The sequence below is a fragment of the Leptopilina boulardi genome, unplaced genomic scaffold (assembly GCF_019393585.1).
Source record: "Leptopilina boulardi isolate dan_hultmark-lab unplaced genomic scaffold, ZJU_Lbou_2.1 LbouV2_325, whole genome shotgun sequence".
NCBI lineage: Eukaryota > Metazoa > Arthropoda > Insecta > Hymenoptera > Figitidae > Leptopilina > Leptopilina boulardi.
The window spans coordinates 5,149,874-5,165,245 of record NW_026137891.1 but is presented as its reverse complement, the minus strand read 5'-3'; the positions used below and the strand labels follow the sequence as shown (position 1 = coordinate 5,165,245).

The window sequence follows — 15,372 nt, the reverse complement described above, 5'->3', positions numbered from 1 at the left end:
AAAAGTGGATTTGTTTTTTATTTTAACAAAAATATTTTACAGATTTTTAAATAAAAAATTTTTTTTTAAATAATAATCCTTTTCGAAGGGTTAAAGTTGAAATTTTTAGAAATAATTAAATTTCAAAAGATATTGTTAATTTTCAAACAATTATTAAATTTTACAGAACTAAAAATAATTTATCAAACAATTTTTGGAAAACATTTTTTAAATTTAATTGAATTTTCAAAGATTTAAAATTGAGATTTTTGAAATTAATTGAAACTTTAAGTGATTTTTAATTAAAATTTTAGATGATTTCACTAAAAATTTATTAAAAAATGCGGACAAAATAGAATAATTTGAAAATCATTTTTAATTGAAAAATGGTTTCAGATAGTTGAAATTTCAAAGAATATTATTAAAATAGTTAAAAATAATTGAATTTCATTAGAGTTATAATTGAAATTATTAAATTTCAAAAAAAAAATTTTCGATGGAAAATTTTAGAAATAATTTTAGATTTTAAATTTTAGATGCTTTTAAATTCAAATTATTGAAAACTCAATTAATTTTGAATTCAAATTTTTGAGAATAATTAAATTTTATTTGATTTTAAATTTGGAAAATAATTGAATTTCAGTTCATTTTGAATTGAAAATTTTGGGAAATAATTGAATTTGAATTGAAATTTTGGATAATAATTTAATTTAAGTTCATTTTTGATTGATTTGGATAATTAATTTTGAATAGAAAATTTAGAAAATAATTGAATTTTATTTCATTTTAAATTGAAAACTTGGTAAATAATTAAATTTTAAATTGAAAATTGTGGATAATTATTGGATTTTTAATTGATTTTGAATTAAAATTTCGGGTAATAATTGAATTTTAGTTTATTCTGAATTGAAATTTTTAAAAAATAATTCAATTTTATTATGATATTTTTTTTTAAATTATAAACAATTGTTAAATTTCATAAAAATTTTAATTGAAAAATAATTTTGATATAATTGAATTTGTGATGTATTTCATTAAAATTATTAAAAATAATTAATTTAGTGAAGAATCATTTTAATTCAAAATTTGTTAAATAATTGAATTGAAGAAGATCTGAAGAAGATCTACATTTTATACTAAAAAAAGGTATTTTATTTGCATTTTTTTTCAAATGTAAAAAAAAATGTCGCATTTTATTAAAATAAGTAGATAAAAGTCGTATTTTTGAAAAAAAGTCGGAAAAAGTCGTATAATCCGAGGCCTGTAAACGAATAATTTTCATTATTATCATTTAATATGTATAATAATATTGTAATAAATTAAATTATTATTGATAATATTAATCTTTAATTTCTTTATAACAAACAATTAAATACTCAATTTGGCGCGCTTGCGCGCGTTTAATTTTGCTAGTTAATAATAAAAGATACAAAAAAAAAATTACATTTGTCAAAGAAAATTCGAAATAAAAATTTATTTTCAATAAATATTTACTTCTGAGACGAATATATTTTTTCTTTGAATGTAATATGATGTAAGTGAGATAACAAATTTTTTTTCCGGAACATAAATTTAGTTTTTAATTTACATCTTTTAGTCGAATATTGCAAAATTCCCCTTCAAGGTATATATATAGTATATATTATAATAATAAGTAAAAAATTGACCACATTTTCTTGTCAGTCAAATTGTTATATGATTATAAATAACTTTCTTATGGTAATTTAAAGAAGAAGAAGAAGAGGAAAAAAGTCAATATCCTCGTGATCTTATACTGCACATGACATCATAGAATGCGGAAATAGGCAGTGAATTTTCTTTTACAGGTGAAAACACGTGTTTGCAACTTGCACTCGTGTCAAATGTGCATTGAAACTTTTTTTTAAAGATCTAGATCTTTGCTTCTCATTTTTTTTCCTTTTTTTTTATTCCACATGAATCCTCTCTTGTGTGGCATTATATATAACTACATATATACATATGTATATGTGTGGATTGAAATCGCATGATGTCTCCTTGTTTTCGTGTAATAGTATGTGCTCTGCGGGCATCAGAAATATTTTGCAACCATAATATATTCTCTCAAATTTCAAGACATGTCTTTTATTCTTATTTCACGAGACACACATAGTCCAACTCCAAATATATCAAATTCTCACTAAGTTGCATAAAACTAATTATAATATTATAAATAAACTTGGCAAAAAAATTTCAAATGTATGACAAAAAATGTTAAGTAAATAAATGATTTTTTAAAAATGATTTACTTTTTTTTCATCGCTAAATATGTTTCGAAATTATTTTCTAAAAAAAAATTGTTTTCTTTTCAAAATTATTATCCCGTTAATATATGTTGACTACCGTTACTTTTTTCCCTTCAAATAGAGATCAGACCCTACATGACTTTTCCATTATAAAATGGACATAGTGTTTGCACAAACCGTTAAAATATTCTAGGCTTTGTTCTCAATTCTATTGACACTTTCAAAACATTTCGATTTGTTTGCTCTTTGTTTTTTTTTAAATATTGAGTTTATATATATATGTAACAGTCAATTTTAAAGTAGTTTTAATAATTATTATTTACAAAAAAAATGTTTAAACACATTTTTTTTAAATATATATTTGATGATTGTAAATTTAAGTAAAAAATAAATAAAAATAAATGAAGATAAATAAAGTTAAGTTTAAATTATGTAGATATAATTTAAAACTCCATACTGATCAGGAAAATTTTATATACTTTATATCTTTGTGGAATTACCATAATCGTATACTTAATAAAAAATAGATTTAACGATCAAGTTTAATTTACCGTTTTAATGTCATAATATTTAAAATGCTGTTAAGAATTTTTCAATTAATATGCCAGATGATAAAATTGAAAAATTGCAATTTTTTTCTGTATTTTATTCTATCATGATAAAATTAAAAATATCTTTTCTAAAAATAATCTATCATTGAAAAAAAATATATATTAACTTTCAAGAAATTCTAAATATGAATTAGTGAAAAGTGAGCTACTAAAATTAGTAAAAATTTTCACTAATTCTTAGTCACTTTTTACTAAAACTTTAGTAAAAAAAATTTTAACTACTAAAACAAATAGTAAAATTTTACTAATTAGTAAAAATTCTTACTAATATGAATTAGTAGTTTGCTTTTCACTAATTCAAATTTAGAAAGTACAGTAGAAATTTTAGTAAATATTTTTCAATTTTGGGAAAATGTGTGAAAATATGAAATATTAATATAAAAAATATCAAATCTCAGTAATGAATTTGTAGAATTATTAAAAATTTTATAAAATTATGTACTCTCTAAATCTGAATTAGTAAAAATATTTACTAATTTGAATTAGTGATCATTTTTTGCTTTAGAATTAGTAAAATTTTACTAATTCAGAAGCAAAAAGTGAGTCACTAATTCAAATTAGTAAATATTTTTACTAAATCAGATTTAGAGAGTAAATATTTATTACGATTTGAAAAACATTTATTTAAACCCAGGTGAAAGAATTAACGTTACTAACATTACTTATGTTACTAACATTACTAATGTTACTAACGTTAGTACCTATAAAAAAATTAAGAGTTTCTAAAATATATTTTCACAGAAACTTTGCCACTACTTTCCCAATACCACTTTCACTTCCACTTAAACTTTTTATAATTTTCATTCCCATTTACACTTCTACTTTTTCTAATTCTCATTCGCACTTCCATTCTCACTTCTACTCTTTCTAATTCTCATTCCCACTTCACTTCCACTTTTTCTAATTTTCATTCCCATTTCCACTTCCACTTTTTTATATTCATTGCCACTTCCACTTTTTCTAATTTTCATTCCTATTTCTATTTCCAATTCCAGTTTTCTATTTACATTGCCACTACCACTTTTTCTAATTCTCATTCATACTTTCACTTCCACTTGTTCCAATTTTCATTCCCATTTCATCTTCCACTTTTTTATTTTCATTACAACTTTTTTATATTTTCACTCCCACTTCCATTCCTAATTTTTTAAATTTTCATTATCACTTTCACTTTTTCTAATTTCCATCCATGGTAATTAAAAAAAGTGGAAATGGTTGTGTAAATGTAAATTAGAAAGAGTTTTAGTCGAAATGGCAACAGCTAATGAAAATTAGAAGTGGAAAAATGGGAGTAGAAGTGGGAATAAAAATTAGGAAAAGTGGAAGTGGAAGTAGTAATGAAAATAAAAAGTGGAAGTGAAAGTGGAAATTAGAATTAGAAAGAGTGGAAGTGGGAATGGAAGTGCGAATGAGAATTAGAAAAAGTGAAAGTGGAAACGGTAATGAAAATAAAAAAGTGGAAGTGATAATAGAAATGAAAATTATAAAAAGTGCAGGTAGGGTACATTAAATACTTCCTGGTGGACGATTTTCGACAAGTTTCTGCAAAAATACAATTTAGAAACATTTTCTTAATTTTTTTATAGGTACTAACGTTAGTAACATTAGTAACGTTAGTAATGATAATTTTTCTACCTGGGAAATTGAAATAAATTTTGTACTTTCTATATCAAAATTTCCTATTTTGACACTTTTTTCCTAAATTGAAAAAATGTTTACTAAAATTTTCTACTATACTTTTTGAAATTTAATATATTTTCTGTCAGTGTATTTTTATAAATATTTCGCACGTTAACAAAGTAAAATAAAAAAAAATTACTTCCGAACAAGTCATCATTCTCACTACACTGCAAATGAACCGAGAAAGTTTATTTCTTACTTTTTCCTATTCTTAAAACCTATACATTATGTTAATTTTCTTCTTCTTACATCTCTTTCTCTCTCTTTGTTATAAATATAAAATTTATTTTTTTTTTACAAAGGATTCTTTGTGCAGAAAATATAGGCTATGAGAAAAAATTATAGCAAGCAATTAGGAAGATGAATTGTTGAAAATGATTCTCGAGTTAGTTATTTGAGGGCTATTAAAATGCAAAAATCGAAGCTATTTAGTTTAACCGCATAGTATTGGATAAGTGAAATAAGAGCCTTTGCCATTTTAGCTTGTTGTACAAATGCGAAAGACGTTGGTATATATATAAATTGTATATGTATATCTATACCCACAAACGGATAAATAATTGATCGCTCTGTTTTTATGCTTGAGTGAAACAGCGCTTGTTACTCGTCATCATATACTACATAAATAGTCGTTTGCATTTTGCTTTTATATATTCGACTCTTCACTATAAGGAACGATGACTTTTTTTAACATGATTATGTGAGCGCCTCGCACTTTAATTTCTTACTCTCTTTTTCCATTTGAATGCAAATTAAAGCGTCTTTTGTTCCTTCTCAACAACAACGACGACAAGAATCATAAATCATTGTTACAAGTTGAGAAAGAAATTCATTTCTCAAATTTTATTGTCCATTTATCTGTATTGGTTTCGTTTTGATTATTTGTTTCAAAGATTTTTATTTTCTTCTTCTTTCTTCTTTTTTGGTGGTTTTATCCTATTTTTGAGAATGTTTTCCATTTTTGATTTTCTGTATTTTTTTCCTCCTTTTTGTTCTGATTTCCATTATTTATTCCTTTTTTCATTATTTTTCCTTTTTTTATTATTTATCTTCATTATTATTTGTTTTATTGTTATTTTCTTCATTGTACATCATCTTCTTTTTTCCACTTTTCTTTGTTTTTTTTTGTTGGTTTGATCCTATTTTTGAAAATGTTTTCCATTTTAGTTTTTCTGTTTTTTTATTTCCTCTCTTTTTGTTCTGATTTTCATTCTTTATTCCTTTTTTATTATTTGTTTTATTGTTATTTTATTCATTGTACATCGTCTTCATTTTTCACTTTTTTCCACTTTTCTCTGTTTATTTCTTATTTGTTGGTTTGATCCTATTTTTGAGAATGCTTCCATTTTTGATTTTCTGTATTTTTATTTCCTCTTTTTTTGTTTTAATTTCCATTATTTATTCCTTTTTTCATTATTCATTTTGTTTTCTTATTTATCTTCATTATTATTTGTTTCATTTTTTCGTCTTCTTCCTTAATTTCTTGTTTTGCTCTTTATATAATTTTTTTAATATCGAAATTTTGTATAATTGAAAAATTTTGAATTGCAAAAATCCTGGGGAATCGTCCCTTTTCTCCATTAATTTTTTTTTCCTGCCTTTTTTTGTTAGTTTCCTACTGGAAATTTGTTGTATAAAAAAATTAAAAGAAATCCCACAAGAAAAGAATAGTTATTTTCGTATCAAGGGCGCAAAATAGGTGATTGTGGCGAAGGCGAGATTAGAGAAACCAAGGGGACCCGAAGCGCCCGAGGCGAAGCCGAGGGTGCGTAGGGTCGCCGAGGTTTCTTCATAATCTCGCCTGAGACACTATCACCTTTTGCGCCCGTGCTGCGAACAACATTTTTTGTCCTGTCTGCATGGAAAGTGTATTATTGAGTGCATGCAAGTCCGCTTGTTTTAATGTTCCATCAGGGTTGGGGAGATAATATACTTAAGGTAAATTACATGTAGTTGTTTACGTATATTACGTATGTTTATTATGTCACAAAAAATGAAAACAATACATTTTTTAATGGTGCGGGCGCGAATGTATTTTGCGCCCGCTTCTATGACGTCAGCGGGCGCGAATGTACTTTGCGCCCGCATCTATGACGTCAGCGGGCGCGAATGTACTTTGCGCCCGCTCACCCCATCTCTGGGCGGGAATCACTTACTTTGCGACCGCCTCAAGTGCACGAAATAACACACTTTCCGTGCAGGTAGGACAAAAAAATATTTTCTTATTGCGATTTTAATCAATTGATATGAAGAAAAATAGAAATTTATGAAGTGAATAAATTAGTACAAATTTTTTTTTCCCCTCAAAGGAATATTACAGACCCATTTAGTTTCTTTTCCATCAATTTCTATCATTATTCTATTCTGTATATATATGTATATACATAAAGAGAGTTGAGAAGAAGCACATGATAAAACAGCGATAAAACCACATAATGGCTTGTGTCTTCGTAATATCGCACAGTCATTAAGAAGATGGTATCCACACGATGTTCTTGTTGAACTCTTGATGTAAGCTTACTCTCCCATCGGTAAAATCCAACAAATCTTTTAAATGCATACACCAGACTATATAATACAAAATATCACTTTTACGGTCAGAAATAATAAAGTCATTCTCGCTAATATTTCACAACTCGCACATACATACGTATATGCCAAGTACGCATTCATCAGTTACTTTTCAGTGTGAAAAAGAAAAGGAAACTCATTATAAAAAGTGTTAATTTCATTTTAATGCATTACACTTTTTTTTTAATAAAAAAATAAGGAAGAAATTCCATATATATCCCTATTCGATTTTAATAAAAAATAAGAATAATTTTAGAAATTATTTTTTAAAATATTGAAATTGATATAATGGAAATTCAATTAATTTTTTACTTATTATTACTTTGATTATTTACTATTTATATTATTTTTTATAATTTTATTGTTTAATAAAAATAGAAAATAATTAAATATTGTTGAAAATGGTTACTTTTACAGTAAATTACGGGACTTATTATATATATATATAAGGGGGAATGGCTGTCATCTTCTCGTCAGTGAAAAAAAAGGCGTAAAATTTGTTTCGTATGAACAGAGACCGGAAGTTAGGAACACGAGGGTTTGGTGTCAATGCCACGAAATTGCTCGAGACCTTCGCTCTGGAACGGGAAGCGCTAGGTATGTGAGAACTTCTTCGCCTTCTTCTTCCTCTTTTCTTTTTTCTCTCTCTTTCTCTCTTTATATATAAACCGTCTTCCTAAGTTCCTGAAAAGCGTGTCGGAACTGACGTGAGAATCATTAAACTCGATATAAGATGCTGTGTAGGAATGAGACATTCAATTATGAAGCAAAAGAAGCTTTATTCAATTACAACACCAAAGTTCCATATATACAATTATGAAAAATTATTTTCCGTTAAAATAGAAATAAAAAAAAGATAATTTATAAAATATTTCGAAATATAGGAGATCCTAACAATAAAATAAAGAGTTTTATCACCATTACTAAGGTACGAAATGCAATCTTCGGATTCAGAGAAAAGTTTTACAAAAACCTTCTTGAAAAAAAGAAATTCCTAATTCGCATCACTTCGCGATTTGATACCGCGAAACTTGATTTCCAGAAGGAGAGGAGCAATAAAATTGTTTCCTATTTCGAGAACGAAGAATTAATTTTCAATTTCGATTCGTGAAAATTCTTTGAAGATTTTTTAAATTTTGCTATTCAAAAAAATTTGCTTTATTGAATACAAATTTTATAAATATACAGAAATTGTTAAATAATTATATTTTATTATTTTAAAAGCAACTTTTTTTGTACATTAAATCTGAATAATAAAAATTGTGATAGTAATAGTAGTAGTAGTAGTAGTAGTAGTAGTAGTAGTAATAGTTTAATTATTTTTTATTTTATACTTTATTAAAGGGTGTCGTTCAAAATTTATTTTACTGCAATATACACTTGCAAAGTATGTAGATGGTTAAAAAATTAACAATAAGGGACAACAGTTTTTTGAAAAATAAAAATATAAAAAATTACCAACCTAGAAATCTACCTTACTAACTGATGGTAAAGAATTTTTTTTTGAAAATGCTAATATAAAAATTACCAACACAGAAATCTACCTTACCGACAGATGGTAAAACAGGGATATTAAAATGCTAATATAAAAATTGTCGACATAGAAATCTACCTTACCAACTGATGGTAAAACAGTTTTTGAAAAATAAAAACATTAAAAATTGCACACCTAGAAGTCTACCTTACCGACTAGTGGTAAATAATTTTTTTTTGAAACTGCTAATATGAAAATTACCAACATAGAAATCTACCTTACCGAATGATGGGAAAACAGTTTTGAGAATGTTGATAAAATTTAAAAAAAAATTCTTTATCATCAGTCGGTAAGGTAGATTTCTGTGTCGGCAATTTTAATTTTTTTAATTTCCAAAAATCTGTTTGCCATCAGTCGGTAAGGTAGATTTCTGTGTCGGTAATTATTTATATTTTCATTTTTAAAAAACTGTTTTACCATTTTAACCGAAATCTTTTATTTGAAAATTATTTATTTTATAACTAAATCTTTAATAAATTCCGATAAAATGTCATTTAAAGTTGAAAATATCCCCAAGGTTTCGGTCACTGTACCCAAGTGGCAATTTTCTCATCACATTCAATATAATATAGAAATTAATTTGATATGATAAAAATTTTTCTGTTCCCGAATGAAGAACTTTATAAACTTAATGCGCGCGCAATTCGATTGATTATTATAGAATATAGTCTTCTTTTCTGACGTAATCAGTAACATGTTGTATAGAAGAGGAAAATCCAAAGACCATGTCATGCTCTTTCATCTCTTCTTATTTTCTTCCTTAATCTACCACGAACACGATCTCGCTTCTCACGGATTAGTCGACGTGACGATCATTACCAGATCGCGCGAACGCCTTTACGTTCATCATCAGGACTCCAATATAAGAGGGATTCAGGATCAAACTGCGCGAGAAAGTCAAGGCCATTGCACGCAGACATTTTTGTTGTCTATAAATTTTTTATAGAAATTTCAATTTTTTTTTTCTAAATTCTTTGCTTCTTTCGCTTTATATTCCTCACGTACACGTCAATCACGATATAGGATGTTACTATTAAATTCGATCGAAATTGGAGAAAGTTCATGACTTCTTCTTTTTCTTCTTCAACTACTACTTTGTCGATAAATAATTGATTTGCAAAATATTTTATGAAGATTATATATTTATATATATAAATTTCCTAGCTATAATTAATTGCTCGCTTTCCTTATAATAATCTTCATCAATGCATTAGAATTAATTCAGATCATTTTCAGAGATAGGAAGTTATCAGACTAAATGTGTAATAATTATAATCAGTTTATGATAAACTGTCAAGTATTAAAGATAAATGTTAAATCTCTTTTATAGTATGGTGATGAATTGTTCTTTTCTTCAACTACTGTTCAAGGGGAGATAATTAAAATCACATTTATCAAATTTTAATTTCTTCCATCAAGTATTAAAAAAGGTAATAAAAAGTATATTTAAAAAAATTTGAAATTGCATGAATTTACGAAACGATAAAAACAAATTCTGATTTCTTTTTTAATTAAACATATTTCAACATTTACATATAATTTAAATGCAAAGAATTCAGAATTTGTTTTATTTAAATATTATTTTCAAGGTATTGTAAAAAATAATTTTCTTCCAAAAAATTATTTTATTTGAAAAATTATTTCATAATACAACATTGATCTCGTATCACATTTTCTTTTAGAACTTAAAGTTAATTTTCCATTTGTCAGTCAATATTCACGATTCTTTCTTCAATATTTAAGAGGAATAATCATCGAAAACACCACCTTGAATTAAATCAATACAATTATCGGATATATAAACAAAACTCGCTCTTGATTTTGGCAAACCAAATAAAGCTCCATTATTCAGGGATTGAAGGGGATTTTTCGAAATATCTAAAATCGAAAGTAATGATAAACTACGTGCCGCACCTTTTTCGATATTATTAATTTTATTATTCGATAACCAAAGACGTTTTAATCTTGGTAAACCCTCATAAGATTCTGATTTTAAATTTGTTAGGGAATTATTCTTTAGATAAAGATCCTGAAGATTTGGCAAATCAAAAGTACCTGGCATAATATTTGTTATTTTATTTCCATCCAATGACAATGAAAATCTTGGTACTTCAATGAAACTACCCGGTTGTAGTGATTCAATTCTATTAAAATCAAGATGAAGGAAATTCAACGATTTTGGTAATTTAGCAAACATTTCTGGTGTTATTCTCTCAATTTTATTAAAAGCAAGATTCAAATTTCTCAATTTTTCCAAATTATCAAAAACGCCATTTTCAATATTTGAAATTGAATTATGATAAAGGTAGAGAGTTTTCAGATTTTTGAGAAATTTAAAAGAACCAGGAGCAATGTTTGTTAAAGAATTTCTCGTCAATATTAAAATTTGAAGTGATTTTAATCCACGGAAAATGTCAGCTTGTAAATTGGGAATATTATTTCTCGCTAGATTAAGATAAATGAGATTTGTGAGTTTTGTAAAAATACCATCGGGAATAGATTGAATAAGATTACGATTGATAACTAATTCCGTTAGTGTTGTGGGTAAATCTTTTATGAAATTAAGATTTTCCAATCGATTTCCACTTAGATAGAGACCATTCAATCGGGTATTTTCGAATGTTTTGTCTTCAATTTCTTCAATTAAATTATCCTTCAAACTCAATACTTTGAGATGACTATTGTCAATAATTTGCCGCGTTAATTTTCTAATTCTATTTTCCACAAGGCTCACGTATGCCAAATCACCCGGAAGATCGTTTAGAAGTTCCTTGGAGATTTCTTGAATTTCGTTATTTGAAAGATCAATTCCGTGAATTGGCAGCTTTTGCAGTCTGTACCAATCCTCGTCGAAATCCTTAATTCCCAATCCACGAAGATTCACCTGCGACAAATTTAGGAATATTTTTATTTACAGAGATAAAAATTTATAAATAAAAAAATTTTTGGTTAGAAAAAAATCTCACCTGTCGTTCTTCGTAGTCAATTTTAACTTCACTGCATCTCGCTTCAAGTTTCTCGTTCTTATCAATAATTTCAAGACTAATGACAATTCCATCCTCCATACAAAGTTTAATTAAAATATTTTTATCAAGTTGTGGTTGTGTTTCTTTTGGAAAGACATGCATTTTTGAACCAGAAAAAATTTCCCTCTCCAATGTATCCAATTTTCTAGCCTCAGCTATTTGCTCTTCCTCCTCCTCCCAATCGTCATCAAATCTTGCCTTCTCAATTTCCACAAAACTATCTTTCTCCTTTAAAAATGGATTTTCAAATAGCATTGTACTCAAACTCCAAAAAATATTACCCCTTGTATAAATATTGACATTATTCGGTAAACCAAAAAATTGTCCTCTTCGTAAATGTCTCAATGGATTACATGAAATATTTAATTCTTTCAAATTGTCCAATCCAACGAAAATATTGTCAAGAGTATTTATTTTATTCTCAGCTAGGGACAAATGCTCGAGAGTTGAAAGATTTGAGAAAATAAATTCTGGCAGTGAAGTGAGAAGATTATTTCTCAATGTTAGACATTTGAGATCTTTTAGCTCGTCAAATGCTTCTCTTTTGATGAATTTAATTTGCATGTTGGAGAGGTCCAGATTCTCAATTGGTTGTTGACCGGGTATTACTCTCTCAAGGGTGCCATTTTTAAGATCCAATGTGTAAGTACTTTGATGATGTTCTTCTGCCCTTGTCATCATAGGCAATAGGAATATCAGCGAGAAAAGTAACATCTGTTCAAGAAATAGAAAATTTTAATATAAGAATCATTTTTCTATTTATATTTTAATATGATGATTATTTGATAATTAATATTTGGAATAGCCAAAATTCGATTACATACCATTTTTTTTTTAAAGAAAGAAAAATTGTACAACGGGCAACGCCTTTTTCAAGTATTAACTAACCTTTTGTATTTTCTTGTCGTCTATGGAATGGATTTCTAATAAGTATTCTGAATCCGTCTGCCTTGGACAACGATCGAACAAAGACTGTGTGGTACTTCTATATATTCCTGGTTTCAGGATACTCTGGGACAAGACACATCAAAAACAGGTCTTACAACCTTCATTTTTTATGTATACGAATACAAATGCAATATGCAAAACACGAACAGGGCTTATCGAGTCAACGAAATAAAATTGAATTTTTTTCGATAAAAACAGAATCAAACCTGTTGCTTCGCTCTTAGGTTTCTTTCCAATTTGTATAAGGATTTTAGATTCATAAAATTCTTTCTATACTTAATATAGGTGAAATGAAAAAAATTTGATAATCCACATTTTTGCTTTCAATGTTCCAAGGTGGGATAAAATAATAAAACAAGTATTTAATCGAAAAAAATAAATAATAATTTTGCAAATAAAAAAAAATTTCATTCGGCGCTATTTAAGCTAAATAAAATTTATTTAAAATAAATATTTATTAAAATAATAAAATTTATTATTAAAATATATTTTTTTTTAATATTAGGGTTCCGTACTCGGTTCGGAACCCTATTAATATCGGTTTTTTTGAAATCGTGTACCCCCCCCCCCCTAGCGGCCACACAAATTTATCTAGAGAGCTGAAAATTAGTACACATATGTATTTTCGCGTGTAGATTACAGGAAAAATATAGCGAACTTGATTGGAATTGATTAACATAGCGTTGTCAAGGAAAAACCATGAATTTTTACGAAAAATGCCTAAAAATGACTATGTACCCCCCTCTAGCAGCCACATCTTTTGACATAAAGAGCTCAAATTTGGCACACTTACGTATTTTTACGTGAAAATTACAGGAAAAATATAGCGAACTTGATTCCGATCAATTTACATAGCGTTGTCAAGGAAAAATCAAAAATTCCGAAAAAAATAATTTATTCTCCCTAGCGCACACAATATTCAACACAGACAGTTCATATTTAGTATACAAATGTATTTTTACGGGAAAAATACAGGGGAAAAAAAGCGGTCACCATTAGAGTTGATAATTAACTTTTTATCAAGTTTTTCAAGAAAAAATGACAATTTTAGGAAAAAAATGTATTTTTCCAGCAAAAACGAACAAAATTTTATTTAAAGGAAATTAAATTTATATATTTTAACATATTTTTACGTGTAGATTACAAAAAAAATATAGCGAGCATGATTGGAGTTAATTATCATAGCGTTGTCAAGGAAAAACCATGAATTTTTACGAAAAATACCTAAAAATGACTATGTACCCCCCCCCTAGCAGCCACATCTTTTGACATAAAGAGCTCAAATTTGCTACACTTACGTATTTTTACGTGAAAATTACAGGAAAAATATAGCGAACTTGATTCGAATCAATTTACATAGCGTTGTCAAGGAAAAATCAAAAATTTCGAAAAAAATGATTTATTCTCCCAAGCGCACAGAATATTCAACCCAAATTGTTCATATTTGCTGTAAAACTGTATTTTTGCGTGAAAAATACAGGGAAAAAATGTAAGCACGATTGGAGTTGATGATCAATTTTTATCAAATTTTTGAAGAAAAATGATAAATTTAAGAAAAAAATGTATTTTTCCGCAAAAAAGTTGATCTAAAGTGATTCAAATTTATATATTTTGACGTATTTTTACGTGTAGATTACAAAAAAAATATAGCGAGGATGATTGGAGTTGATTTTTCTGGGTCTGTCAAGAAAAAACTGATAATTTTAGAAAAAATCATGAATTTTCTCCCAATAACGGAACAAATTTTTTCTAAAGGGCTTCAAATTTACTATTTTTACGTATTTTTATGTGTAGATTATAGAAATAATTTAATAAACATGATTGAGTTTATTTCTTCAGTCGTTACAACTCTAAAATAAAAAAAATCGGACAAGTGCGAGTTACACTCGCACTGAAATCGAGGGTTCGGTACTCGAAGCGAACTTATTTGGTATAAAAACAAATGTTTAAAAAATATGTGTTGTATGTCAAATAAAATAAGTGATACAAAAAGGAACAATTTTGTAAAATTCAAGAAAATTGTTCCTCTTCGTATCACTTATATTAGTTGTCATACAACACATATTTTTTAAACATTTGTTTTTATACCAAATAAGTTCGCTTCGAGTACGGAACCCTCGATTTCAGTGCGAGTGTAACTCGCACTTGTTTATTTATTAAAATAATAAAATTTATTTAGTTCTGAAAAACTTAGTTTCGAACAGTGAATTATCGTTTCATACTAGTAAAACATTTTGTTTTGACATTTATATGCTCAATTAAAATAGAAATTAAATCTCTTTTTCCACTGTTGCAAATTAGTTTAATAAGAAAATTGATGTTCATATAAGAATCATCAGCGCGCGAATATTAAACGTCATATATTTCTCTAAAATGATTTATTTACTTTTGCGAGATTTGAATATACGTTTAGATATAATTCGATATTTCAGTAAATTACACCTTATAAAATTCCCTTTACCATCCTTTCGCGTAACATTAATCAAACAAATTCTAAGCTTTTAAAGGAGTGTTTTAAGTCCTTTCACCGTGTATTTTTCAAATTAGAACAGATAAACGAGACATAAAGATATATGATCCATCATATATAGCGAGAAAGATATGAAGTGATACAAATTATCAGCGAAAGTGGGTAAAGAAGAAATTTAAATTCTCTTATTTAAAAATTTCAAATGTAAATAGAAAAAATTATTTTTAAAATAAAAATTTATAAATTAATAAAAATTAATTTATAATATAAAATTCCATATAAAAGAGAT

At 26.8% G+C, this 15,372-nt stretch overlaps 2 protein-coding genes across 2 annotated transcripts in view; one reads left to right on the top strand and one right to left on the bottom strand.

Annotated features, from left to right (window-relative positions):
- The window catches only part of LOC127284564 (major facilitator superfamily domain-containing protein 12-like), a 376,445-nt gene that overhangs the window by 276,702 nt on the left and 84,371 nt on the right, over nucleotides 1-15,372 (top strand). The gene's annotated exons all lie outside the window — the stretch shown is intronic.
- On the bottom strand, nucleotides 10,245-12,665 carry LOC127284559 (leucine-rich repeat-containing protein 15-like). Its single transcript, XM_051310053.1, has 3 exons — nucleotides 12,554-12,665; nucleotides 11,606-12,379; nucleotides 10,245-11,523 (listed from the first exon to the last, which is right to left on the bottom strand). Exons 2-3 carry the CDS (start codon nucleotides 12,377-12,379, stop codon nucleotides 10,378-10,380), a joined length of 1,920 nt encoding a protein of 639 aa, XP_051166010.1. The 5' UTR covers nucleotides 12,554-12,665; the 3' UTR covers nucleotides 10,245-10,377.